This window comes from Macrosteles quadrilineatus, unplaced genomic scaffold, assembly GCF_028750875.1.
Source record: "Macrosteles quadrilineatus isolate MER2022 unplaced genomic scaffold, UCM_ALF_1.0 Scaffold_2__2_contigs__length_208266976, whole genome shotgun sequence".
NCBI lineage: Eukaryota > Metazoa > Arthropoda > Insecta > Hemiptera > Cicadellidae > Macrosteles > Macrosteles quadrilineatus.
In genome coordinates, this window is record NW_026542595.1 from 131,231,441 (window position 1) to 131,258,774 (window position 27,334).

Genomic DNA, 27,334 nt, shown 5'->3' on the forward strand with positions numbered 1-27,334 from the left:
AAATATTGGAATATGTATTAACAGATAACAATGGAGTACAATAGGTACAACAATGAACTAATACAAACTCAAAACCCATAAACTAAGACAACTGTATAAATTGAAATTGTCGTACATTTGTGAAAAATTCGGAAAAATGCTACAATAGTCGCGGTTACGGCCGACTAGAGCATTGAAAGGTCCCCTGAAATCCATCCATCATTGGGGATTTCCATGACTTTCCATGACTTTTTACCTATTTCCATGACTTTCAATGACCATAATTTTTTTCCATGACTATCCCTGACTTTCCAGAATGTGGACACCCTGCATTTAATCTTTATTGAATGCAATACCATGCTCATTCACATTGGGAGGTTCATGCTCACTTTTACTTCAGGGGTTTCTTTAAGGGTAGAAATGTAGTTTTTTGGGAGAAAATTATTTAATCTCCATTGAAAAAGTTTTGGTAGGGAATGGATACTAATAAAGAGTTAAAAGAGAATATAAATTCCAATTTATTACAACACAAATCAATTTTAATACTGAACATAGTTTTGATTTTTAAAATAACCGTTTAAAACACCAAATTCTTTGATATTTTTTTTTGGAAAGAACCATTTATCGAGAACTAAATAAATGCTCATAAAATTTAAATGGAAGAACATAAAGCACACTGTTTTAGATTTAACAGTAAAAATGTATACTAAACATTTTATCATTGTATATCTCTAATAAATATTTTTTTCAAATGTTTTAGAATTGATTGCTTACTCCATACATTGTGCTGTTCATACTATAATAAAGCAACATTTATTAAAGGTTTAACAACTAACTGCTTCCATATATGTCGTAAACAAAGTATAAAACTCATATTTACAATTAACTATGTTATTGATTAGAGATTACATTCATTAAAAAAATTGCCATAAACATTTTTGATTTGGTTTCAGGCAAAACAAAACAAATTCAACAATGGATTCAGAACAATATTTACAATCCGTCTAGCACAAAATAACACGTGTCTTTACCAAAACTCAACAGATCACAACAAGATTTTACATATATTAGCACCACTTCATAGGCTAGCAAAACAACAATAGACAAGTGAGCTTATAATTAAATTCAACTTTTAAAGCTGCATGGTAAATAGCTGTTCTAAATTCCATTTAAATATACATTAAACTAAATCACATATCGATTCAACGTTTTTGCTATATTCAGCTTTAGCTTAAAAATATTTTTAAATGTTTCACATTATGTGCTCGAACAATTCTTAACAAAAACCGTATAAATAACAACTTTGCAAAATATAATATCCTAGAAGAATGTCTTTGGTTATCAAATTTGCTATTAACATATCTACAATGAACAAGACTGCTGCTACAAAAATGTTACAAAATATTGTATTAGCGAAACATGCATGGTTGAAATATTAAACAAGATATGCACATTATTAAAATGGAAGGCTATGGTTAATTAAGTACAAAACAAAACTTTTTATACAATTTGATAATATTTTGAAACATTTTAAATTTGTAAAAACTGGACGAGAACAAAATAAAAATGGAAGATTTTGCGTTTAATTTTGATTATGAGTGTAACAGGAAGACAAATTTTACTAAGCACAAATAAATTTGTTAGAAACAATTTGCATGTTTGAAAATGTAAAAAATAAATTTATGAATTTTACCTAAAAAGCGGGTGGCCAAATTATAGCACTACAGTAATTAGAGAAATATTTATTTAGAGTTTTTAAGGCGACAGCCCTCAAAAAGGCTTTGAAAAACTCTTACATCTAAGTTTTCAATTAGTAGACAAAAGTTTGACTAAGATTTCACATCTATTGTGCCATGATAAACTTTCAATATTGACAATAGCTAAGCAATTACAATTACCTTCACATTTTGTTCCCTTGATTTCATAATCAACACCATCTGACAGTTGTGAATCAAAAGGTAAATCAGCAAGAAAACATAGACATTCCTTAAGTCATTTACATTTCAAATGTACCATAATGTGGGACAAAACAAGTTCAAAGGGAAAACCAGTTGGAAATATGTTCAAAAATGATAAGTCATACTAAAGATCAGTTAAAGCTACCTATCATTAACTGATGAAAAACCAATAGTGAGGAAAAAGTCATGATGTAGGAAAATTGTCACATCTAACAGTTTATTATTTATCTAGCTTGAGAGATATCACTGTTGGGCTACGAACAAAAAAATCAATTTAAAGATACCTTTTAATGTTTGATTAGCTTTTATTCACCTATATTTTCATATAATTGGAGTAGTTTTCCAAAATAAACTGTAATTCATGCTAAAATTGGTTTCTAGGGGAATAGTTAGGCTAAGGTAGATTAACTTAAAAATTTTAAAACAAATGTTCGGAAGAAACTGAGAATTTTTACCGATTACGACTAGCAACAACAATCTACTATTGGTGTTTCACATCAGTCATAATTTCTCGTCTATGCACCCATTTACTAAACCTCACAGATTTGATAGTAACAGAATCGCTGCACTACTGTTAAATAAGTAATGCATTACTTGAATTACAGTACTGATTTGAGCACAAACCTAACAATTAGGCCTTAGAACATCTTCATTGAGAGGAGAAGACAACCATGGAGTAGAAATATTAACTACTCTACAATTTTACAAACTAGGAAGATTAAATCATATTGCTTTTTGTGATTACAGGAAAATATAAGGTAAACTAATTTAACTATGAAAATGTTTACATAAATTCAGTACAACACAAAAATGTGTAGTAACAAAGTACAATCTTTATTAAAGCAACATAATAAACACCAAATCAAGCGAAAGTTAAGTACAAACGTAAAATAGAGTAGTACAATCAAAAACAGAAAAAAACCTCTAGAGAAGTACAAAAATGGATTCATATGCACAATTTACACCTCTTAAATAAATTGTCAAGACGAATGCAATGGAATGCGAACATCCTTACGTGAAGACGTCTTGAAAGTTAAAGCAGCGCAGTGACTGAAATGTTATTGTCAAAAACAGACCTATAATACTTACAATTATATCACCTCTAGATATATTAAAGCTAACTCTAATGATATGCTAATAAATATCCGATACATATAAATGCCTGATAAAAAGATCTAATGTACATAGGAACTAAACGAGTGTTCGATAAAGGAGTAACGTAAAAAATATGCAAATCGTGCGTCTTGCCAACGTCGATAGGCTGTACAGCAACTTTACATATCAACAGTGTAACAGCGATATAAATCTGGAAAACTCGGTTAACGTTACGATATCTACAAAACAAACAGAAGCATCTGCGGTGGTCACTGTGTCTTTCGTTTGTTTTTCCGTATAGACGCGGCGGCGCTCTGGTCTAGGTTGATCCTGGTTTCCGTGAGAACGTTGGAGAAGTGTGCGTGGAAGAGCAGCACAGACTTCTTGTACATCTGCTTGGCCAGCCGAAACAGCTGTTTGATCACCACCAGGGGTGACTCGTACTCGTTGGGAACAATCCCGTCAACGTCAGACTCAAAGAAACTGTAACACAGCCAAGTGAAATTTGTTAAGTTTTAAACTTGTTCAAATAGCTTAAATGAGGGTTGTCTGTAAATTGAGGTCCGCAACAAGCTGCTTTTAACTAAAGCCAGTTAGGCTAAATCTCACACAAATCCTGTATTCTTTAGTTCCTCCAACACTATTCTAGCAAGTTCCTATATACTCAGTTCTTGTTATGAGCTGTTGTGACTATTATAGATGATAAGGGAAATCTACATACCCATCAAGTATGAACTTACAATAAAAAAAATTCAGAAGTCTGACTGAATTTTAAGTCAAAATCTTATCTTGTTTCTATTAGAACCTAAAGATTTCAAATCAAAATCGGCAAAAACAAACAGTTGGAGTCCATCGCAAGCCAGGGCCGGCATATAACCACAATGTTTGACATGCATGTGTGTAGTGTTTTTAAACCTTTTGTAATGGTTTGACGAGTATTCCAGGAGAATTTTTTTATTGTGACCTGATGACAGAGCTATAACCTCTAAAATGGAAATGTACATTGTCATCCACGACTACCAAGGTCTTCTGTGTGGAGAGGAAATGTTAGTAAGCTTGATTATTCTAAAAACAAACAGACACACCCATATTGTATCTACCTGTTGTTACCTATTAGCCTACCTCTACCTGTTCCACCTCCACTCATCCCCATTTTTGGCTCATTTACGCATCCTTCACTCTGTATCCCCTCTCAGTATTCATCAATTTAACAATAAAGAAATTCTAGTTTAAATTTGTCAAAGACGACTCACCTGAACAACGGGAACCATATCCTGGTTCGACCGGTATCTCTCTGCATCAGGGACTGGTTGTTGGCCAACGTGTGGTAGTACAGGAACAGCCTCGACGTGATGTAGAAGGCGATGAACACGTCGATAGAGTAGTGCTCATGTCCTGACAAGATGAAGAAGATCCCGAAACAGTTCAACATCCACGTGAACAAGTGCAGAATGTAAATATCTCTTGGAGTATCTGTCAGAAATTAATTCAAATTATAGTTTAGTTTTCTTAGATTTTATTCTCGAATTTAGCCAATCTAATCTTGGATTCAAACCTTTTCTTGAGATTCTGTGCCTTTAATATTTGGGTACAATATCTGAGCATTTCAATGAAAGCTAAAAAATAATCCAACATTGTCGACAAATGCTAAGTGGCTTGACCCAAATTCTTTTACCAAATTTAACTATACTAATAAATAAGTAAATCTGTTGCAGAAAATAAGGGAAATATTTATAAACCCTCATGCTACCATGAACCTAACTTGTACTTACATTCTGTGATGAAGAAGTTGAGCATGGTGAGAGCGACAGTGTGGCCACTGAACATGTAGTCCCCACACGTCCGCACCCCCTGTATAGACATGCCAGCTCCCTTCCAGATGATGTACGCCTGCTTCATCTTGTCTAACAAGTCCAGAAGCAGGGGCTCTGCAACAATATACATCATTTTCATACTTTTCAAAACACAAGATAAAACTTGAGTCAAAATAAAATTGCACAGTTCTCGTACATTTGAAAAACCATAATGTTAAACTGTGTTTTTAGAAGGCTAAAAACTTTTTGTCCTTAGTTTGCTAAAAAGTTATCTTTTACAAAGAAGTGTGATTTGGGGAACATAGGTTTCAGATTTAAACACGAGTATTTCAATTTGTAGGTATCTAACGTTGAGATCTATAGGCCTACGATCATTGCTCTTACTCCTGCAACTCCCTTCTCATGTGACCAAAACCATATTTTTGTATCAATAACCCTCCTTTCTGAGTCTCAAGAGTTTGCATTGTACTTTAAAGAGTGTGAATGAAAACGATCATACCAAATAATAACCAAAACTATCACATTTATGATTGAAACTGTGTTTGTGATTGGTTTGATATTTTGTAATAATTTGACAATATTACTATTTGGGATAGTATTTATGAAGTCCAGGATAACCCAAAGAGCAAACAACTGTTTGGCAGGCTGAGGTTGAAATAGAAACCACGTGCTCAACGATAAGGAAAAATGAAGAGGCATTGTAGGTATGACCAAAAACCTGCCCAGGTCTCAATAGCCAAGAATATGGGTGTGAGTATGATATTTTACAGAAGAAACACTTACCATTAGAAGTGGAGTTACGTGGAGTACAGTCGAGATGTGTGCCAGGAACTGACAAAGAAGTAATCAACATCGTGATACATCTGAGCAGAAACACAGTTCCTGACAATGCGAAGAACCTTCTCAGCAGTATAAACCTACGGCAAATCACAACATAATGTTAAAACTGAGCATGATCTGACTAAACAGCTGATAGTTCACAAGATTTTATATTGAAGATATTCAGGTTGCCAGTAGTTCTATTTGATCAACTAAATTGTTTATAATGGTACATTATGCGAGAAGGTACTTTATGGAATGCTCCATTATTGTTACTTTAAAAGAAAGTGAGTGCTACTTATATAATACAATTAGTATTGGATTTGACACTACAACCCGAAGAAAAATAAATTTAATATGTAGGCCTATAGGTCCAATTACATTTGATTGCAATACAAAACAATTTTTATCATCTGGGCTAAACCTTTAAGGGCCCAAGCCAAAAAATGTCCTAGACGATTGGGATTTATAAATAGTCATGACTAAAGAGCCAGCTGAACTTAGTCAGTAAAAAAGCTGTCATCTCATTTATTCAACTTTCATCCTTCACTCATCTTCAAATTGAGAAAAAAATATTCATCTTTGTGAGTCGGCATCTAGGTATCTAATCCAACCAAACTTAAAATTTGGGAAATGTAACTGTATCAAAATAAAATTGTTTTGCTAAGAATTTTTTAATACAAGAGCCTAGCATCCTTGGACGTAAAAGTGGTACAAAAAGACAATGTTACCTATACTTGTGGAAGGCCAGGACAGCCAGCCAGATGAGTAGCAGCAGTGTTCCAGTCCACTCACACATGTGAAAGGCCCATGGTATGTGTGGAACATTGTCTAGGAAGATGTCGGGCAGTGGCGGGTACTTCTTCATGTCTGGCACTCGGTCGTGTACAATCACCATCACAAACGCTGTGATCCACGTTACCACAAACAGGTAGGCTAGGGCGATCAGGGCCTGTGGACAAACCACTAGGTTAGGTTTAGAACTAAAAGTCTTTAACAACATTTACAATTTACTGTACAGTAGAATCTCAACAATACAATCTTTGGTTATCTGACCTTTCCTATCAAGTGCTGCAGTAGTAAAATAACATGCTATAACATACCGTAACGTTCTACGCTAGACTCTCATCTGGAACTGTTTTCACATTACTTCAGGCTAGGCCTAGAGGGTCGCTGCAACATAACCTACCTAAAATCCACAAGTGATTGGCGGGATTTGAACCTAGCAACCTTGAGGACTGAAGTTCCGCATTCTTCTACTACACCAACTCGTTCCCAATAGTGGTAAATGTTTAGGGCTATCAATGCAATCATTGTAGCCGTCTGCATAGTGTGGCTGATTTTTACTTGCTCTCTTAATTTAGGTAGGGAATACAATCAACCATATAGTTTGAGGTAGTAGACATGAATCCCTTATAAGTTCAGGGAACATATTTTACTAGTTGATTCAAGCAGAAATAGTTAGTGATTCAAGCAGAAATAGTTAGGCCTAAGTAGACAGCTGATTGAACACTTGAAGCATTCCTGAACATCAAACACCCTGTGACTGATATAGCTTGGCCAGTCTAAACATCAAACACCCTGACTGATATAGCTTGGCCAGTCAAAACATCAAACACCCTGACTGATATAGTTAGGCCAGTCTAAACATAAAACACCCTGTGACTGATATAGCTTGGCCAGTCTAAACATCAAACACCCTGACTGATATAGCTTGGCCAGTCAAAACATCAAACACCCTGACTGATATAGCTTGGCCAGTCTAAACATCAAACACCCTGACTGATATAGCTTGGCTAGTCAAAACATCAAACACCCTGACTGATATAGCTTGGCCAGTCTGAACATCAAACACCCTGACTGATATAGCTTGGCCAGTCTGAACATACACCCAGACTGATATAGCTTGGCCAGTCTAAACATCAAACAAACACCCTGACCGATATAGCTTGGCCAGTCTAAACATCAAACACCCTGACTGATATAGCATGGCCAGTCAAAACATCAAACACCCTGACTGATATAGCTTGGCCAGTCTAAACATCAAACACCCTGACTGATATAGCTTGGCCAGTCCAAACATCAAACACCCTGACTGGTATAGCTTGGCCAGTCTGAACATCAAACACCCTGACTGATATAGCTTGGCCAGTCTGAACATCAAACACCCTGACTGGTATAGCTTGGCCAGTCTGAACATCAAACACCCTGACTGGTATAGCTTGGCCAGTCATCAAACACCCTGACTGATATAGCTTGGCTAGTCTGAACATCAAACACCCTGACTGATATAGCTTGCCCAGTCTAGTTTTTTACCCATAGTCAATGTATAACCTTTACATGAGATAACCCTAAAAGGTTTGCTGACATGTACTAGTAAAATAGTAATGATAAGGATTACTTAAACTGACTCGTTTTGTCAGAAATAAAAAGGAGCTTAAAACAGTGAAAAAGATAAACAGCTAAAGATTCTTTAATAAGTTAAGAAGCAGTTACACTAGAGGTTAGTGTCTCAAACAATGGTGCAACAGTGGCAAGTTCACTGATTTTTTTAAGATTGGAAAGCTTTCCTTTGAAATATTTTGAATTTCTTCTCTCTTTAACAAAATAATTCTCCTGCTGTAGATAAATACTCCCCCTCCCCGTTGCAGCAAACCTGCAGACAAATTTACATGGCTGGGATTCTACTAAAATATTCCCTTCAAATTGTCAGATTTATTTCCTTCATAAATAACATTAATTTTTATTGAGTACCAGTACTGTACATAGGTTTGCTGCTACTGGGAAGGTGTTGAGGTGTGTTTTTTTTTTTATTGAAATGATGATATCTTAGTATGAAATAAACAGAATAGGCAAATTTGATTAGGCCTAATCAGAAAAAAATGTAAATTTGATTAGGAATATCTATAAACACGCAAACTAAAACAGTTTATTTATTCTCCATAAGAATAACATGCGAATTTTAAATTCACCATTTTTTAATTATCTCCGTAACCGTTGCGCATACAACAACACTTCAACATACAAAACTATTTATTTTTCTAAGCTCTACAAACTGGTTTGGAAAGAAATTATGAAGTTTTTGTTTTTAGGGTCAAAAATAGGAAAAATACATTTGTACTTTTTTTTTGTACTAAGTGAATTAATAATGAATATTTATTTATTACTTGGTACAGCGCATATACAATCTATACTTATAAAAGGCAAAGCCCTCACTGACACGCTCACTCACTCACTCATCACTAATTCTCCCACTTCCCATTTACCTAGGAGGCTGAAATTCAGTACAGTAACGATTCTTTGGGCATTAAATAGGAAAACTAAGTAGTTTTTATTCTGATCGGGCTTTCGGGCTCCGCCCCAGTGGCTCTGGAGTTTCCCATGTTAACCTTATGATTTTTCATATTTAAAAGGAATTAATGAATCTTAAGAGCTGTTTTAATTAAACAAGTTGGTTCTGTTCTATGATGTTCACTAGCATTAAAGTTACAAGGATTACCAACAGGGTGCAGCACTATTATTTTTTTTTTAATTTATGACAACAGCTAATTTGCAGCTATATTAGCTGTAAATTAGTATGCAAATTAGTGCAAATAAGTATCACTGGTGAGTGAGCGTAGCGAACGAACTTCAAGCTGGAGGCGAGTTAGCGTAGCGAACGAGCTAACCTGAAGGCAAGTGAGCGCAGCGAACGAGCTCCAACCTAAAGGTGAGTGAGCGTAGCGAACAAACTTCAACCAGGACGTGATTGAGCCATGTGAACGAGCTCATCTTGAAAATTAAGAAGTTAAACGGGGCAAAGCCCGCGGGTACAGCTAGTGAATTTATATAATACAAAACTGAATAAGCCTTAATAAAGGCTTGTCCGCAGCGTTTTTTATGATACTCATCCCATTCATCCCATCATGTTTGTGATTCATCCCATAAAACCCCTTTAAACAGGGGTAAAAGGTAATGAGGGTTTTTTCACAAACTCATAAGAATAAACGTAGGGTTACACAATTGTAAAAAATTCCATCAAAATTGGATAATTTTTTCTCAAAACTAACACATATATATGCATTCCAATGAACGGAGGATGTTTTTGGGCTCTGGAGACCTCAAAACGAAAAAGTAAATCGGTCCTGGGTCTAGGTCTATGAGACCTACGGTAATAGCTTATTCCCTGTATGGGAAATTCGCTAAAAACATCAGAAACTAGGATGCAAAATATATTTACAAGTAGCCTAATAGAATAGTAAGAATGAACAACCAAAAAGACTAAAAAGAGTAATTATATTTCATTACTAATAAGAAATAGATGTTGAAGAAAGTTTTAAGTATTGTTGGTAATTTGTTGTACAGTATACTATGAGTTGTAAGAATTTTTTCAGGCCAAAGTTTTTTTCTCGTTCATCACAAATGTTACGAAACATTGCCGTGATCAAGCTCATGGTTCATTTTAAAATCTAAAAGTGTACTTTGTCTCAAAGCTATGAATTTATTGATCATTTTGTTGTTTTCCAATTCACTACAAAACAGTGATTTCATGATGGAATGTAAAGTAAATAAAAACACATATGGAATTAGCAATACCAATAATGTTTCTAATAGAAATTAAAACAAACTCGTATTAAATTGATTGTAAATGCCATTGTCTACAGTATCATACAGTACTCAATTGATCATTTGACCTTGTTTAAACAGTTGGGAATTCGTCATCAGTTGCATGTGTTGTAGGAAGGAAACCAGTGTTAAAACAATAAATACACCAACGTGTTATTTTTACACTAACAACCATTATTCCCCACAGACAGATTGTAAATGTATATTACCTTGATATGGTTACTACGATAGTGGCGATAGAATTTCTCTTCCAGCTGCTGAAAGTGTTTGATATATATTAAGAAATGTAAAAGTTGAGTGCTTCAGATCCAACTATACAGAATAACGATTCAATAACTTACTTTTTGCAAGCTTTTTTGGACAAGCTCAAAAAAATAGTCATGCTGTCATTTGAATTGGCTTCTCTAAAGTAATATTTAAAGCAGCACCTCATTGTTCATAGTAATTCTTTTAACTGATTGCCAAGTCGTATTTAGTAATTAAGACTATTCTAAGAATTTACCTTGATCTCGAAATCACTGAAACCAGGGTGTTACTATTCAATGATAAAAATGGGGTTTTGAAAAGTAAAAAATGTTTCTGTACAATTAGTTTTACCTGAATGCATGCAACAAGCTGATACAATTTATAATTTTACTTCCCAAAGTAGTTGTTTTCACTGTTCATTTATAGCCTATCATTGGTTAAAACGGAGATTTTAACTCAAGTTATTCTGATCTTCTAAATTAAACCGTTTTGGCCTACCAATAAGTAGTTTTCTTTTTAACTAAACACAGAATGGTTTAACAGACAAAAGTATCAAATAAACAAGATCGTTAAAATTTTGACTGTGAACAGCAAGGAATACAAGTACACAAAAAGAAGAGGGCTGAAAACACACCCTTGTAGTATCCCAATTCAGAGCATTACCTTCCATATCTCAGGCCGCAAGGCAGTAACAGTCCCATCCTCTGATGAAGGTGACGAATGAGGCAAGAGGTACGAGTCTTCTGTCGTGTAGGCCTCTAAACTGTGTTGACGCATGGAGTAGTAATAGTCCAGCTGGAACAACACCACAGACTTTACTTTTGTGTTAGAGGTTCATCTTACAAATCGGAAGCTTGAACGATAAAATATTTTATGAGTAATCTTTTTGAATGTTTAGAACTGGACCCAGCTGTCACTGATAATTGGCTAATTAATAGTTGCGGAAGTTTGGACTACGCTACTAACTTAGGCAAAGACAAGTAAAGTTTCTGGGTAATACTTTCTGGGTTGTCAAATGGAAGCTGCTGGACTAGACGGGTCACGACACTGGCAGAATTTGGTATATCCTCAAAAGAGCATTAAATTGACATTTTCAAGGTGTGGCGCTTCATTGTACCGCGTTAAGTCCTTTCTATCTAAGGCGATATGGCTACACTAGACAGTAAAGGAAATGCAAAGGAACTTTCTGGTTAGATGTAATACATGCTCAGTCGAGAATTGGTTGCTTGCCCACCCAAACTCTTGAAAGGAATGGTTCCTGGCAGTTTCCTTTACGTGCCTTGTGGTGTGTAGTCCTAAGGACAGAATTTGTCCTTGAAAATCCCTTGAGAACAGATTCATTGATTGTATAATCTTGTATTGAGAAATCTAAGCGATGTATTAATGTAATAACTACACATTTGTCCACTTGCAATTGCATAGCATTATTTTTGCACCAGTATTCGTCTTCAATGTTGCTGAGGAAATTTTTGGGATGATTTTATTGTAGTCACTAGATATTATGTTAAAGAAATTCATGATATCTGCAAACATGAGAAAAATTGAACGTATTACAAGCTTGAAGTCATTTATAAATAGGCTGAAGAGTATTGGGCCAAGGTGAACTCCTTGAGGAACTCCTGACAATACATTGAATGGCTGTGATGTACTGTCATCACAAGTTACAACAAGATGCAAGATGACATATTGAAATTAGAGTTATGAAATGAAATGAATTCTTTGAAATAAAAGGAAAAATGAAAAAAAAATGAGTAGGTTGGTTTTAAAACTTTATTGAAAGAAGTCAACTTTATCAATATTCCAACAGAGTGAAGAATGGCAGAAAACAATAATTGAGATCTAAAAGGTGATTTTATGTTAATTTAAATTAATAAGATTGTTTGTGAAGAATTTATCAAGGACTCTTGACTCTTATATAAACTCATTACTTATATAAAGATGGATGAATAAATGTGTGTTGTAAGCTTAGTTTAATTAATGATTGATGGGATTACCTTGACTTTCAAACACCAGTAATGTGGGAAAGCTAGCCAGGACTAAATAACAGTTGAGATACTTAATCTAATTCCCCAGCAGAATCACTCATTTTCACCAACTATTAAACTCAGGTTTATGTTATCACTTTAAATCTTGTATTTGTTGATAAGACTTTGTGTTTCATTTCAAAAACAAGTTTGAGAGACATGTAGCAAACATGTATCTACAAATACTACAGCTGCTTTATTTTAAAGCTATAAGCAACCACTTGCCAGATTGTTTTCAAACTGGTCAGTAAAAATCTCAATACTAATTTGCACTACTAATTGAACTAATACTAAATAACTAATTGTAATACTAATTTAACTAGGCCTCTGTTCAAAAACGGGTTTAGAACGATTTGAGCTTGTCCTTAGTCCAGAATTTGAGTCAACGTTGTAGTGTGGATAAAAGTTTAAAAATAGCGTGTGAAAGTATACTATACAATTAATTACACTACTAAGTGTACTAAGGATTACAGATGTTTTCCTAACCTTGAGCAAAGCAAATAGACAGCTGACAAAGTAGCTTGTTGTTCTTGCAAGAAATTATAGAACATAATTTGTTGTCTCGATATATGATAAATTCTTTCTTGGTTGCACACTGATTTCAATTTACAAGTCATTTGTAAAGGTAGAAAAGTGTCTCTATTGACACTTCCGAATTGGAAAAAACATTATGCCAATGCTTGACTTTAGATGCTGTTATAGACATCCAAACTTCTCCCAGATCAGCTGTGTAATAAGTCTTTTAAAGTAAAGAAAACCTGGTAAAATGAGCCTTTTACATACTGTGCTGTCTTATACAGTTTAATTATCTCGTTTAGTTCTCTTATATGATAATTATAAATGGAACATAAATTATGCTACAAATTTCACACAGTCACCTTTTAAGTTCGGCATGGTTGAAAAATGTTTGTGGAAAATGTTTATTTTACAGCAGTACACACAGTAGCTTGATCTAACATTGGCAGTTACTTTAAACTGTGAAATAGAGAAGTTTTTAGCTAATTCTCACAGAGTCAAAAGGTCAACAATACAAAATAAAAATGAAGAGCCTTAGGATGAAAGTAATCAAATGTAAAATCTACTGTAATGTGGATGTATTGAACTATATTTAAAGATAAATGTAAAAGTAATTAAATAATTATGCTAATTTTGAAAATGAATCAAGAATGTATTTAGAAAACTTATCAAATATATTTCAACTAAGTTGTTCAGAAAACCCATTACTCAAACCAAACTAAGCGCTTTTTCATCACCGAAAGAAAGTTGACAAAAGAGGAGTGCACTGTTTACATGTGGTTGAGTCAGTTTACTTGGTAAATACTGTCGTTTTTATCCTTGACCTATAAGATTAACACGTTTGATGAGTTATATATGTTCGTGCATTATTCCAATGGTGCGTTACGAGTTCTCTAGATCTATTCCGTTATGATTACCCAGGTGTGATACGAGACCCCGAGATTACGTTGCACAGTAATCGTTTGCGCATCATAACTTCGCAAAGAAAGGAGAGAGAGCGCTCTGTGTTTGTTTAGGCCAACCAGTACAATGTTGACAACCTTCAGACAGCCCAGGAATTAAATATGACATAATCGAACGAGACCCTGAGATCTCGTATTGAACAGCTGTAATAGTAAATTCGTTTTATTATTTCTTTTCCTACAATAAAACATTATAAAAAGATATGTTTTCTATTTATTTACAAATTTCTAATAATCTTAACCTTAATAAAATAGAAATTTTATGATCACTTTTCATAGTAATGCGGTAACAATATCCATACATAAAGGCTAATTTGATATAACTGAGCTATTTTTAGACATAATTGCTTGATAGATTAAAATATGGCTTTACTTATATCTTGTACTCTGCTAAATAACCACTTAATAACACCTGAGATAGCAGTGTTATAAACAAATTATTATGTGGACGTATTCAACAGGTAGAAGTAGAAAAATTACCAAACAAATAAAACACTGCAATTTCATTTCCTAAAATTTTGAAACCCTACAAACATGCAAAACCAACAAATCATAGGTTTGGACCGCTTTTCCAAAAAGATTTGGAATAGGCTAACTCTCACTCTCTCCCTCTCTCTCTCTCACACACACACACTTTACAAAAAAAATACCACCAGCATAAACAATAAAGAAGAGAATAACTTAACACTTAAATTAAAACAAAGAACGGTTTAAGTCTCAACTCAAGACAAAAAAAAATAAAAAAATAGGCCTGCTATAAATTCTTGCCCTCTGTTAACTTATAAAAAATTAATAGAAATCTTGTCCAAACAAAATTTTGAAAATACATTTAAGTACTGTAATTACTTGTGGTCTGTACAAACCACAAATACTAGAAAAGACCCGGTATGGATCATAAACATAAACAAATGACCCGAAAGTAAACATTATTTAACATTGTTTAAATGGAACTATCTAAACCATATGTTAATGCTATTAGTATAGGAATTGGGGCCAAAAACGTCATTTGTTTATGTTTATGATCCATAACCCAAACCTTCAAAAATGGAGCACAAATAATTTTCCAATAAACACTGCAAATCAGGAGGCCTAAGTTTACAATTTTTATTGTTGTTGCTCATTTTAATAAATACTCAATGAGGTACTTTTTGTCTATGTAAGAAGGTTAACCCACCATTGTAAATAAATTGACACTAAATCATTTCAAAAATGTACAGAAGGACAATAATAAAAAAAATTCTATTGAAGAAAGGTAGGAAATGCTATACTATGACTCAGTACAAGACAGTACACTGATAATGTTGTGTGTACAATTGATAACAAAACCTAACATATAGGGAAGTCTACTAAAACCTTGTTCATGAGCAATTCACGACCTCTGATATTAATTACTAAAATGCCATGTTAGGTCTGCTCTCTTATCTATTCAAGGTCTTGTGCAATTGATAAATCAATCCGGTCAATGTCAAAAACAACAATTGCCAAACTCGGACATTACAAACAATGTAGATTAGTAAAATGTCTATCCAGAAATTGGCAAGCGATGCAAAATTATTCCGTTCATTGGCCAAGCAAAATATTTTGCAGTAACACATTTGTAAATAAATTAGTTTCACAATATAAACACAATAAGCTATTCTTTTCTGATTGTGTGTACAAAATATGTGAAAATAGCACAAAAACACTTTGCAAACAAAAACCAATTTGAAATTGTTAAAGCAACCTATTTGATTAGTGTTTATTTAGGTATAATTTAATTAGTTGGTAATTATAAATTGTACTCTATGAATAAAGCTTAGTAAAATTTACTGACACAATGATAAAGAGTTCTAATGTAAAACATAATAATCCATTAATTCCATCCTAGAATCTATAAATCCCACTCTCAGCTTTTAAAATGCTACAAAAAAATAGCAATTGATGTGTGTACGATAGTAAAAGTTTAACTATTTACTGTGGCCTAAATGTTGTAAAAATGTACAATTAAAAAACTATATTTCTGCTACACCAGCTGGTAGGCTAGTGCCACCATATAGACAACAGCATTTGTTTCATAAGAATAATTTGTTCCGTTTTACAGGTGTACAATGAATTTATTGTAACTTGAGAATCAACACTACTATCGCTTTAAACATTTATCTGTGGGAAAAGACAAAACAAAAATCCTGTTAATACCTATACACTCAATGTGGATCTGTTGTAAAAAAAGGGAATAATTAATTAAAATCCTGATTACAAAAAAATTGGAAACTGGACAATTTAACTTAAACATGAAACTAGCAATATAAATTGATCTTCCAATTTGGCCAGCATTAATATTGAACGGAAAATCTTGTAAGATGCAAAATTCACCAAAACTGGATTTGTCTTGATCAACAACAACTGTAGTTTTACAGCCTTATGGGCAACCAACCAATGAAACTTGCATAGGTACGGTATATTCAGGCCAACTTTTTAAATGGTCCAATTGTCTTAATATGTTATTTAAAAAAAATATAAGTGTAGGCCTATATGTTTTACAAAAATATTAGTATATATATTAGCCTAATTTATTGGCTGAGTTTGGGGGTCCAGTCATTGAAACAACTCAAAAAACCTCAGAAACAACAAAACTTGACGAATCTTTTAAAACTGACAAATAAATCAATAACAATCCAAACAAAACAGAAAAACAAAGGGAAAAATATTTTTAGTCGCTTTTAAGCTAGTAGGCTAACTTAACTAGTAGCCCGTTTGACCATAAAATTCAAATGAAATAAGAAAACAATTAACATTTCACAACCAACAACTGTTTGGAAATGGAAAAAGTTTAGTAGATTTAAGCTGCTTGTCGAGAATACTTAAATTAGGCTACCATAAATATTTTCAAAATCTTAAATTAACAAGCAGGCCTACAAGTAATAAGTATTGGTATGTAGAGTCAAATGAGTAGTTTAGGGGGTCAAGTCTAGTGACTATTTATGTCACCAAGTGTAGGTCAGTAACAGCTAGGTAATGCTCTATAAATATACTAGACTCTTGGATGACACAGTAGAAGCAGATCAAGTACAACACCTTACGGAACTTTTAAATTGAATCAGAGAATGTTTTAGTTTAAAATTTAATATTCCAATCTAAGAAAAAATATTTAGGCCAACAAATAATATTGGTGTTAAAATTAAATACCCCTGCCTGCAGACTAAGCAAATTTGCATGTGCCTGGCTGGATTTCTACTAAAATATTCCCTTTAAATTGACAGATGTAGGCCTAATTCCTATTTAAATAATATTAATTTTAATGAGTACTTAGGTTTGCTGTACAGGGAAGGTATTGAGGTGTGTTTTGTTATTGAAATGCTAATAGCTTATTATGAAATTACCAAATTTGATTATAAAATATCTAGGCCTATAAAAAGAGATTATTTAGCCTACAACAGTTTATTTATTCTCCATAAGTAAAACATGGGAATTTTAAATTTAAAATTATGTTATATTATCTCTGTAACCGTTAGGCATATAACAACGCTTCAATATACAAAATTATTTCTTTTTTAAGCTCTACAAAATGTTTTAGGAATAAATTGTAAAATTTTATTTTATTTTAGTTAAACATGGGGAAACCCAATTTTTACCCCCATAAAACCCCTGTTCCCAGTCTGATCATGCTAATTTGCAAACTCATTCGAATGAACGTAGGTCACCAAACTGTTTGGTACGTTTGTACCAAATTGTAGGCCTACTTACAAATCGGATCATTTTTGCTTGAGTTATTGCACTAACGAACACACACATGTATCTTATATATAAATATGAATTTGAACGGAGTGTGTTTTTGGACTCTGGGGACCTCAAAACAAAAAAGTAAATCGGTTCTGGGTCTAGCTAGGTCTTACCATGAGACCTGCGGTAATAGCTTCATTCCCTGTATGGGAAATTCGCTAAAAATAGTTGTGCCATTCTTTTCCGGCCAAACCATTTTTTCCCGTTGGTTACTATACTCATTGATAAATTATTATAGATTAAACCAGAATTAAATGCCAATTAGCGTCAATGAATACTGGTAACAAACTAATAAAGCTTTGTACACATTTTAAGCAATGGAGATTTATCACGGTTCATAATGAATTTTTTGAAAGTTGGGTATTCGGCCAATTTATACCCATATTTATACCATTTTATACCATACAATTTTGATAAGTAGCATCTTATTGAATTTATGAATTAGACATGCTTTTGCCTAGTTAAAAATGCAACAATAATACATACTAGTTAGTTCAATTGTGCCATTGACAGACTGTACAACTACACAAAAAGTTACCTACCTTTTTGATGCACCGACATTTTAATCACCTCAAATAGCAAACAACCACTAGCCTAACTAAAAAAAATGCAGACGTACCTCGGCTTTAGTGGGTAGGCCAGCACTGTTGACGAGAGCATTAGGTATATACAGCAAAGTGGTGGGGTCGTAACCTAACTCAACCAGAGTTTGACGATTCTCCATCTTCAACTGACGGATGTCAAGCCCGAGCCTTTTAACATCTCCCAAAATCTGTAAACAAAATAATAATGTTTATAAACTTAAATTTTTACAGAGAATGTTGCCAACCTAAAAAAGCATCTCAGTTTAGGTGCATGAAAGACGAGTTCAATCCCCAAAATATAAGTTTGATAGGTTTGGCACACTTTCCTTTACAATTTTCAGTTGTTCCTTCATTGGAAACACCACTGGCTTGGACACAAATAAAGAGTAATAGGCCTACTGATGAAGAATGTAACATAATAGGCCTATTCTGTTTTAGAACAGCACTGGCGTAAATATCTCAAATAAATGTCTTTATTTCTTGGCAAGTGTACAAATTATACACTAAAAACTCTGGGTCAAATGACCTTTGTATCTTATTTGATTTTTTTGTTAATGCCTGATTTGTTTTTGTACTGTAATTTATCTTTGACTTGTGTTTTTGCAGCATGTAATCAACCTTATTGACATATCCAAATGCATGTACATGTCTAACGGAATAAAAATATTGATTCTTGATTAAATTATAATCTAAAATATCAAAAAGACTTTGATATGTTTAATTCAGTGTGTGGTGGTTGCTAGCTACAATGTAAGTAAGCCTACTGCTTTTTTGCTGTAATTGTTCGTTAGTGCTTGTTTGGTCTTTTTAACTTTTTTTATGTTAGCTTTAGTGTAGCATGTTTTACTATTGTACGGTACTTATAACTGACTTGTCTATTTTAAGCGTCCATGACAACATCGATTGCATGTAATTTTGCCTAAAGATCAATAAATGTCTTATGTCTTATTGGTAGGCCTATACACTTTCATAATATACCGACCACACCTAAGTTGGTAAAATAATACCCAAAGGTTAGGTTAGGTTAGGAAGATTTTGTTATTTAAACTACCGTAGTTAAAGTCTTATTTGGGAGCCGATTTAGCGTGGTCCGTAGGCTATGATACAAAAGTACCATTAATTTTCTTCCTTTTCTCTCATCTCTTACATAATATTATTTTGCAATCTTGTAACATACCTAAGTTATCATTATCATTTCCCTTTTGTACACATGCTATCTGTGAAAATTAGTTGTTGGTGCAAGTTTAGGCCCTATGGGGTTGATAAATGAAAGATTCTGTTTAACAAGTTCGCTGCGGGCCACTCGATCTAGGTCCTTTCTGCCAACCTGAACGCTCACCCGTGAGTGACATCGTCTACATTCCATTCAAATTCTGCACAACATCACACCGGGAAGAACGGAATTTTTTGTGTCTGCGTTTAGCAAGAAATGGGTGCTTTAATATGGTGTAGGTTGGTGGTAAATTTTCCCGTAAAATCTCATTCTGGCTTAGAAAACTTGTTGTCCCGTTTTTCTCCCTCCAATTAGCAATACAATGGGACCGGCTAGTTCCAGACAGTGCTGCTATCTGTGTGTTTCAGCAAACTACGCGACTCTCGTTGTAACGCAAAACATCACCGCATGTCATTTGCTATTTGTCAGACCAAAATATTTGAAAGCCAAATGGGTTCGCTCAACGCTGCGTCGCCATTGATAGGGCCGCAGCGAACGTGTTAATAAAAATAAATACCCCCGCCGCAGCAAACCTGCAGACTAAGCGAATTTCCATTTGACTGATTGGATTTACACTTAAATGTCTACTTAAAAATATAACATTTATTCCCGATTTAAATAGAATTAGTTTAACAAGTACTTAGGTTTGCTGCATCAGGGAGGGTAAAACTGTTTTTTTTTTGTAAAATGTTAATAGTTAGTAAGAAATAAAAACATTTTCCAAATTTGATCAAAATATGTTCATAAACAAGCAAACTACAACAGTTTACTCATTCTCCATAAGGATAACATGGGAATTTTAAATTTACAATTTTTTGGAATTTTCTCCGTAACCATTAGGCGCATAATAACGCTTCAATATACTAAATTATTTGTTTTTTGAAGCTCTACAAAATGGTTTGGAAATAAATTGCTAAATTTTATGTTTTTGGGTCAAAAATGGGAAAAACCTATTTTTACCCCATAAAACCCCCCGTAAACACCCGTTCCCATGGTCCGATCATGCTGGATCGCGAACTCGTTCGAATAAGTTAAACGTAGGTTTACACGTTTGTACCAAATTTCATCAAAATCGGATCATTTTTGCTCGAGTTATCGTGCTGACGGACACATACTGTATATACAGGGTGTTTCACGGGAACCCTGACAAACTTCAGGAAATGATTCCTGGGGTCAAAACTGGTAAAAAAAGTCCTATAAGCATATGTCCTAAACTCACTCGTTTTCTAGTTATACGTAGAAATGTGTTTTTTTAGGTTTTCAGTGTATCTGTTGAACATTTTAACCTCTAGATTGAAAAATCTACAAGATATTTTAATTAAACTTGCATAGCTAGATAGAATATTAAATTACAAAGATATTTCATAAATATTATGTGCACACATGTTGGGTATCACTGAGAAAAATGAGTTAAAAAATCAAATTTTCCCGAAAAAATAAGGATCCAAAAATTTTTTTTATTTTTGACAGCTCTTCATATTTAAACCATTTAGTCGTTTGGCTTGCAACTTTACCAAAAGTTGTAGAATTTAATGGAGAACAATAAAATATCAACTTGTGTATACCTTTTATGGGGATTATCTTTATCAAAATCAAAAATATTGTAAGGTAACACATATTAATTTAATTTGAAGGAATAAACAAAAATGTATATTTAGCTTATTTATAAACATACCTCACTAAAAATTCGTATATTGGTTTTCCTAGTTGAGAAGGTTCGTATAAAGGCCTAAAATCCTCCATCCTTTTCATTTTTTATGGTGTAAAAAAAGCATACTCACTCACTTTTCTATGTTAACATTATGAGGAAAAATAAAATAAAATAGCTCTCATATTTCTAAGTACATATTTAATTAAAACTTTTTATTTGACATAGTTTAATTGGAACTAAATAATTATAACCTAGTATACCCAAGTTTTACATGTTGTGGTATGTTTTTAATTAATATTAATATAATAATGTATCATAATAATTTTAATAAGCTTTAAATTACTGCAAATTAAAGAAGAAAAACAGTAACTAGGGAAACATCATTCTTTTTTTGCCAATATAAACTATGAAGGCTTGAAGTAAAGTTTTTTTAACTGATGAGGTTTTCAAAATGGCCTCCATTTTTAGACAGACACAGTCTAGCACGTTTAACCAGAGATGATGTAGCTGCTCTTATCATGATAGGATTACTTTTTATTGTTTCTGCTACGGTGTGAATCTTCTCTACCAGCTCTTCTCTTGTTTGAGGCTTGCTTCTGTAAACTTCTGTTTTCATGTATCCCCATAGGAAGTAATCCATCGGAGTCAGGTCGGGCGACCTAGGGGGCCAATTCACTGGTCCTTGATGAGCAATAAGTTTTTCCTCGAAACGGTTTCTCAGCGTTTCAACTACAGCTCGACTCCTGTGTGGGGGAGCACCGTCATGTTGATAAAACATCCTTGCCATTGACTGGATGGGAACATCTTCGAGCAGTTCCGGCAAAGTGTTGTTTAGGAAATGTAGATAACTTACACCGTTTTGAGCACCATCTAAGATGTGAGGTCCTACAAGTTTGTCATTTAAAAGACCGCACCAAACATTCACCGAAAACCTCTGTTGAAAGTTTGTCTCCACTGTGGCATGTGGATTGTCTTCGGCCCATATGTGGACATTTTTTGAGTTGTTTATTCCATTCCGAGTAAATTGAGCTTCATCAGTAAAGAGTATGAACTTAATTTGGTGACGATTTCCTGCTACCCAGCGACAAAACTGAGACCTTCTTAGGGTATCACCAGCGTGAAGCGCCTGAACCTTTCTTAAGTGATAAGGATATAATCCTTCATTATGTAAAATTCTCCAGGTTTTAGAAATAGACACCAGGTGCTGTCGTGAAAGCTTTCTTACGCTTGTTCCTGGGCTTTGCTGAACAGAGTGTAAGATGTCATTTTCAACCTCTACAGGAGTTTGAACTACACCGTCAGGGACAACTTTTCTAACACATCCTGTCTCCCTTAGTCGATTAAATAGATCTGTAAATACTTGCCTATTAGGCGTACGCCTATTGGGAAATCTTCTAGCGTATTCTTGAACGGATGATCTTGAATTTCCATCACAAAATCCATAAATAAATACCATATCTGCATATTCACTGTTAGTGTACATGATATTCACTGCCAATAACAATGGACTGGAAATTCAATGTAAACAAAGTATGCAACAATAAAAATTGCATCAGCTGACCGAGCAAAACAGATGATTTATTAACTGCATTTACAGCTTTACCAATATTCTATTTAATTCAAAGCTATTTTTAGTTGCACACTAAAAAATGTAATCAATTACGAAATAATAACAACAAATATCGATTTTTCAAATACCTGAACCCTTATAATCCGATCCCTCCTGAAACCCAATGAGCTTCAGTTGGTAAATGTTAGGATTTTAAATGTTTATAATAATGCGTCCAAGTTAGTGCACTTCCTAGATTTGTTGAAATTGATTGAGTTGTAAAATATTTTACTTTCTTCCATAAAATGTTTTCACGTCAACCTATACTAACTATGAAGAACTTATTTTTAAAATAGCATTTACATTTTTAAATTTAAAAGGTCAAAACGTCCATTAGGACTAATAGTTGAAAAGACTAATTATTTCCCGTAAAGGATAGGATTGTGCTAGTTTTGTGCAAAATGAATATAAAACTGGAATTTTTGGCATTAATCCTAAAGTCCTCAATCAAAATAAGTCATAAGCCAAGTTTTAATAAGATATGTTCAGAAATTTGCAAGTTGTCATATTTTATTTTTCCCTATAAGGTTAACATAGAAAAGTGAGTGAGTATGCTTGTTTTACACCATAAAAAATGAAAAGGATGGAGGATTTTAGGCCTTTATACGAACCTTCTCAACTAGGAAAACCAATATACGAATTTTTAGTGAGGTATGTTTATAAATAAGCTAAATATACATTTTTGTTTATTCCTTCAAATTAAATTAATATGTGTTACCTTACAATATTTTTGATTTTGATAAAGATAATCCCCATAAAAGGTATACACAAGTTGATATTTTATTGTTCTCCATTAAATTCTACAACTTTTGGTAAAGTTGCAAGCCAAACGACTAAATGGTTTAAGTATGAAGAGCTGTCAAAAATAAAAAATATTTTTGGATTATCATTTTTTCGGGAAAATTTGATTTTTTAACTCATTTTTCTCAGTCATACCCAACATGTGTGCACATAATATTAATGAAATCTCTTTGTAATTTAATATTCTATCTAGCTATGCAAGTTTAATTAAAATATCTTGAAGATTTTTTAATCTAGAGGTTAAAATGTTCAACAGATACACTGAAAACCTAAAAAAACACATTTTTACGTATAAATAGCAAACGATTGAGTTTAGGACATATGCTTACAGGACATTTTTTTCTAGTTTTGACCCCAGGAACCATTTCCCGAAGTTTGTCAGGGTTCCCGTGAAACACCCTGTATATATATGAATTTGAACGGATGGTGTTTTTGGCCTCTAGGGACCTCAAAACGAAAAAAAAAAAATCGGTCCCGCGTCCAGGTCTTACCATGATTACTACGGTAATAGCTTATTCCCTATATGGGAAATTCGCTAAAAAGAGCACTTCATAACCATAACTTAACTTGATGGATTAACTATGAGTTAAAAAACATTTAACTTATCCTTAAATACAAGGTTGAGCGCTTGAAAGCTATCCTTGCTGTAGGCCTTAGTTTAGCCTACTGTAATTAGCTTACGACTCCATCGCATACATTTATCTTACATTAACTTAGTAATAGGCTATTTAGGTTATGAGTTATCGATTGGATTTTAAGTTAGGTTTTCTATAAAAGAATGATAAGTTAAACTTAATTTAGCTTAAATATGTTTGAGTTTTAAATAGGCCTACGTTGACTTAAATATGTTAAATAGGCTATGTAACAGAACATTAAACCAACTTTTACAAATCACACTTACAACACCCGAACAAAGGGCACACATGCAGTCCAACATAAACCAGGCCCTAACAAAAAAATTTGGGCTACCGTCAAACGGGGCTACCTACTTTGTAAAACTTTTTTTGATTTTTGGCTGTAACTTTTATGTTTTAAATAAGAGATAGGACCATGAGAAAAATTCCAAATTGTGCATTTCAGTTAGTTCTTTTGAGTGCTGCATTTGAAAAAAATCTATATTAAATACTTTGACAAAAAATTTAAAAAAATGGCGGCTATCAAAGTAGCCCCGCTATGGGGCTACTTTGTATAGACCTAATGAGCTTTAATGCCTTGTCACAATGTAACCACTGGTTAAAGGGGTACGGATATGCTTTTAAAATATGCCAAAAAATTTGATAAAAGTGGGTAGGTTGTGCATACAAAAGTTCGGGGACGTTTTTTTTTTCGCAAAAAAATCGATTCATGTTTAAATATTTTTTATGATAACAAAGAATAAGTTATAGGCCTATATATTTTTGAGTGAGTGTTAAAATAAGATTACCTACGGTATGTTATAAGTTAAGGAAGATTTTAATATATAAGTTACCATGGTTACTACTAAAACTAAAATTTAAAAAAATATTTGAGGTAAAAACAAAAGTTTTATCATTGTAGCCCCGCGAGTAAAAGTAGCCCCAATTGACGGTACTTGAAATTCAGAGTTTAACAAAATTCAAATTAGAATTGAAAAAATATCGGGTACACTTCCATATCTGTTGGCACAAACAACCGAATGAGTAATATTGATTATTCGGTTGTTTACTTCGATATATCGTTTGGTTGGTTAGGTTAGGTTAACCTTACCTAACTAACCAAATGATATATCGAATAATCGATATATCGATCGATATTTTCATTCGGCTGTTTGTGCCAACAGATATGGAAGTGTAAGTACCCAAAATATCTAGTGTAGTTAAGTTTTCATGACATAGACTACCTTAACGGTGACAAAAACTAGTATTTAAGTTTGGTTATTCTTTGTAGCCTATTAACCATGACCTGTCCAATTCCTTAAGGCAAAGGACTACGGACGGAGAGAGCATGTACATCATGTATGAGTTAATTATTACCTATTGTTCTAAAAGGCCTAGGCCTATTTACAATTTAACCATGGTGGGATTGGATCAAAGCCTTCTCTAATAGAAGGCCACGACATTGGTGTGTGGCAATATCGCAAATGCATGCCTATTGCCATGGTTACTTAATAACAGAAATAACAAAATTGTGTAAACATACTTACACATCGCCTTATGTTCCATTATAAATTAGTAAGTTACAACAGCAGTGTGTTGCACTTTTTGTCTCGCCGCTGCCTTGTATTTAAGCTTAAGAGGGCTGCACTTTACTTGACGTCCTACACTCATTCGATTGTTTTTTCGATTCGATATTTTCATTCGATTGTTTCATTCGATATATCGTTTGGTTAGTTAGGTTAGGTTAACCTTACCTAACTAACCAAACGATATATCGAATGAAGCAATCGATTAATCGATATATCGATTGATATTTTCATTCGAATGAGTGTAGGACGTCAAGTAAAGTGCAGCCCTTAAGAGGAGGCCTTACCCTAGTAGAGTTGGATTAGGCCTAGGTTAGTTTCTCTCACTTCTTGTTTGCGTTAAATAAATTAAACCTAGGATCAATTGGAGGCCGGACTCCGGAGGGGATAGATTTCCTCCCCTAAGCACCTAACTTGAAAGGAGATCATAGCTATAGCCTAGCTAAAGTTAGCACAGCCTAAATTTAGGACCTACCTGAATGCTCAGTGGAGAAGTTCGCAAATCGTGTTCATTCAGAAGTAGAAGAGCTTTTCCATCAATACTATGTTGGTTGCAGAGAAGATCAACATACTTAGAGTGACCCTTCTCTTTTAACCAATCAGCAACAGCCTCAGTGGACCATTCAATAACGTTTTTGGAATCACATGAAGATGAAGACATTTTGCTTTGTTTTTTATGGTACTTGCACATTTGTATCAAGGAGCTAGTGTCATGTTAACACTATTAGATAATAATAAGAATGTTAAAGTCCAGACGAGAGACTGCCCTAATACACACAGTAAGTTAGCCTAATAGTTAATTATTTCTAAGTTAATTCTTCAAGATAATTAACTAACTTAGGCCTAAACCAAATATTTTTAATAGGCCCTAACTGTGTAGATTCGCTAATGCACACATGAGGCTGCAATAACCAAATAGAAAAAATTCAGGATTAAACTGATTAACTGCACCAGTAATTAACTTAATTAATCAGTAGAAAACTTTACTGTTCAATTTCTACTAACTGTACTTCTGCCTTGCCTTCTGCTGCTAGTCGAAGTCCAATAGTCCAAACGACACACGCAACTGAGTGAACTGACAGACAACACAACCAAACCGAAACGAAACCACACACAACACTCTCACCCAACTCACTCGCTCCACTCCCACTGCTTGGCTTGGGGCTTGGCGATTTATTTTACAACGCAATCTATCAGACATTTTATTAATTTATCAAGCATTTATTTTAATATTAACTAGTGTACATGTTGCTCGAATTCGAGCAATTATTGCAAAGTATTACAGGAGTCATTTAAAAACGAATAACAGTCATATTTACAATGAGTTTAAAGAGTCAACTCAAAGATAACTGGTGTGTAACTCAGACCATGTTTATCTTTGTTATTGATAAACCTTAAGTTAATACTGTTAATACTGTTCGATGAAATTGAAATGGCAACCATAAATAGTAGGTATTTTAAGCCAAGTATAGCCGATTTTCTCCTTCTCAAAATGCCTC

The 27,334-nt window shown here is 33.7% G+C and overlaps 1 protein-coding gene across 3 annotated transcripts; it reads right to left on the minus strand.

Annotated features, from left to right (window-relative positions):
* Nucleotides 1-520: 520 nt before the first annotated feature.
* On the minus strand, nucleotides 521-26,874 carry LOC128986254 (sphingomyelin synthase-related protein 1-like). Of its 3 annotated transcripts, none has more exons than XM_054406515.1 (9): nucleotides 26,311-26,874; nucleotides 18,397-18,549; nucleotides 11,180-11,311; nucleotides 10,480-10,524; nucleotides 6,397-6,617; nucleotides 5,630-5,763; nucleotides 4,805-4,960; nucleotides 4,286-4,505; nucleotides 521-3,515 (listed from the first exon to the last, which is right to left on the minus strand). In XM_054406515.1, the coding sequence occupies exons 1-9, from the start codon at nucleotides 26,524-26,526 to the stop codon at nucleotides 3,302-3,304; spliced, it is 1,491 nt and encodes a 496-aa protein (XP_054262490.1). In that variant the 5' UTR covers nucleotides 26,527-26,874; the 3' UTR covers nucleotides 521-3,301. The 3 variants fall into 3 exon arrangements, with proteins under 3 accessions (XP_054262490.1, XP_054262489.1, XP_054262491.1); XM_054406514.1 differs by having other exon boundaries at nucleotides 10,480-10,527; XM_054406516.1 differs by lacking the exon at nucleotides 10,480-10,524.
* Between the last annotated feature and the right edge of the window lie 460 nt (nucleotides 26,875-27,334).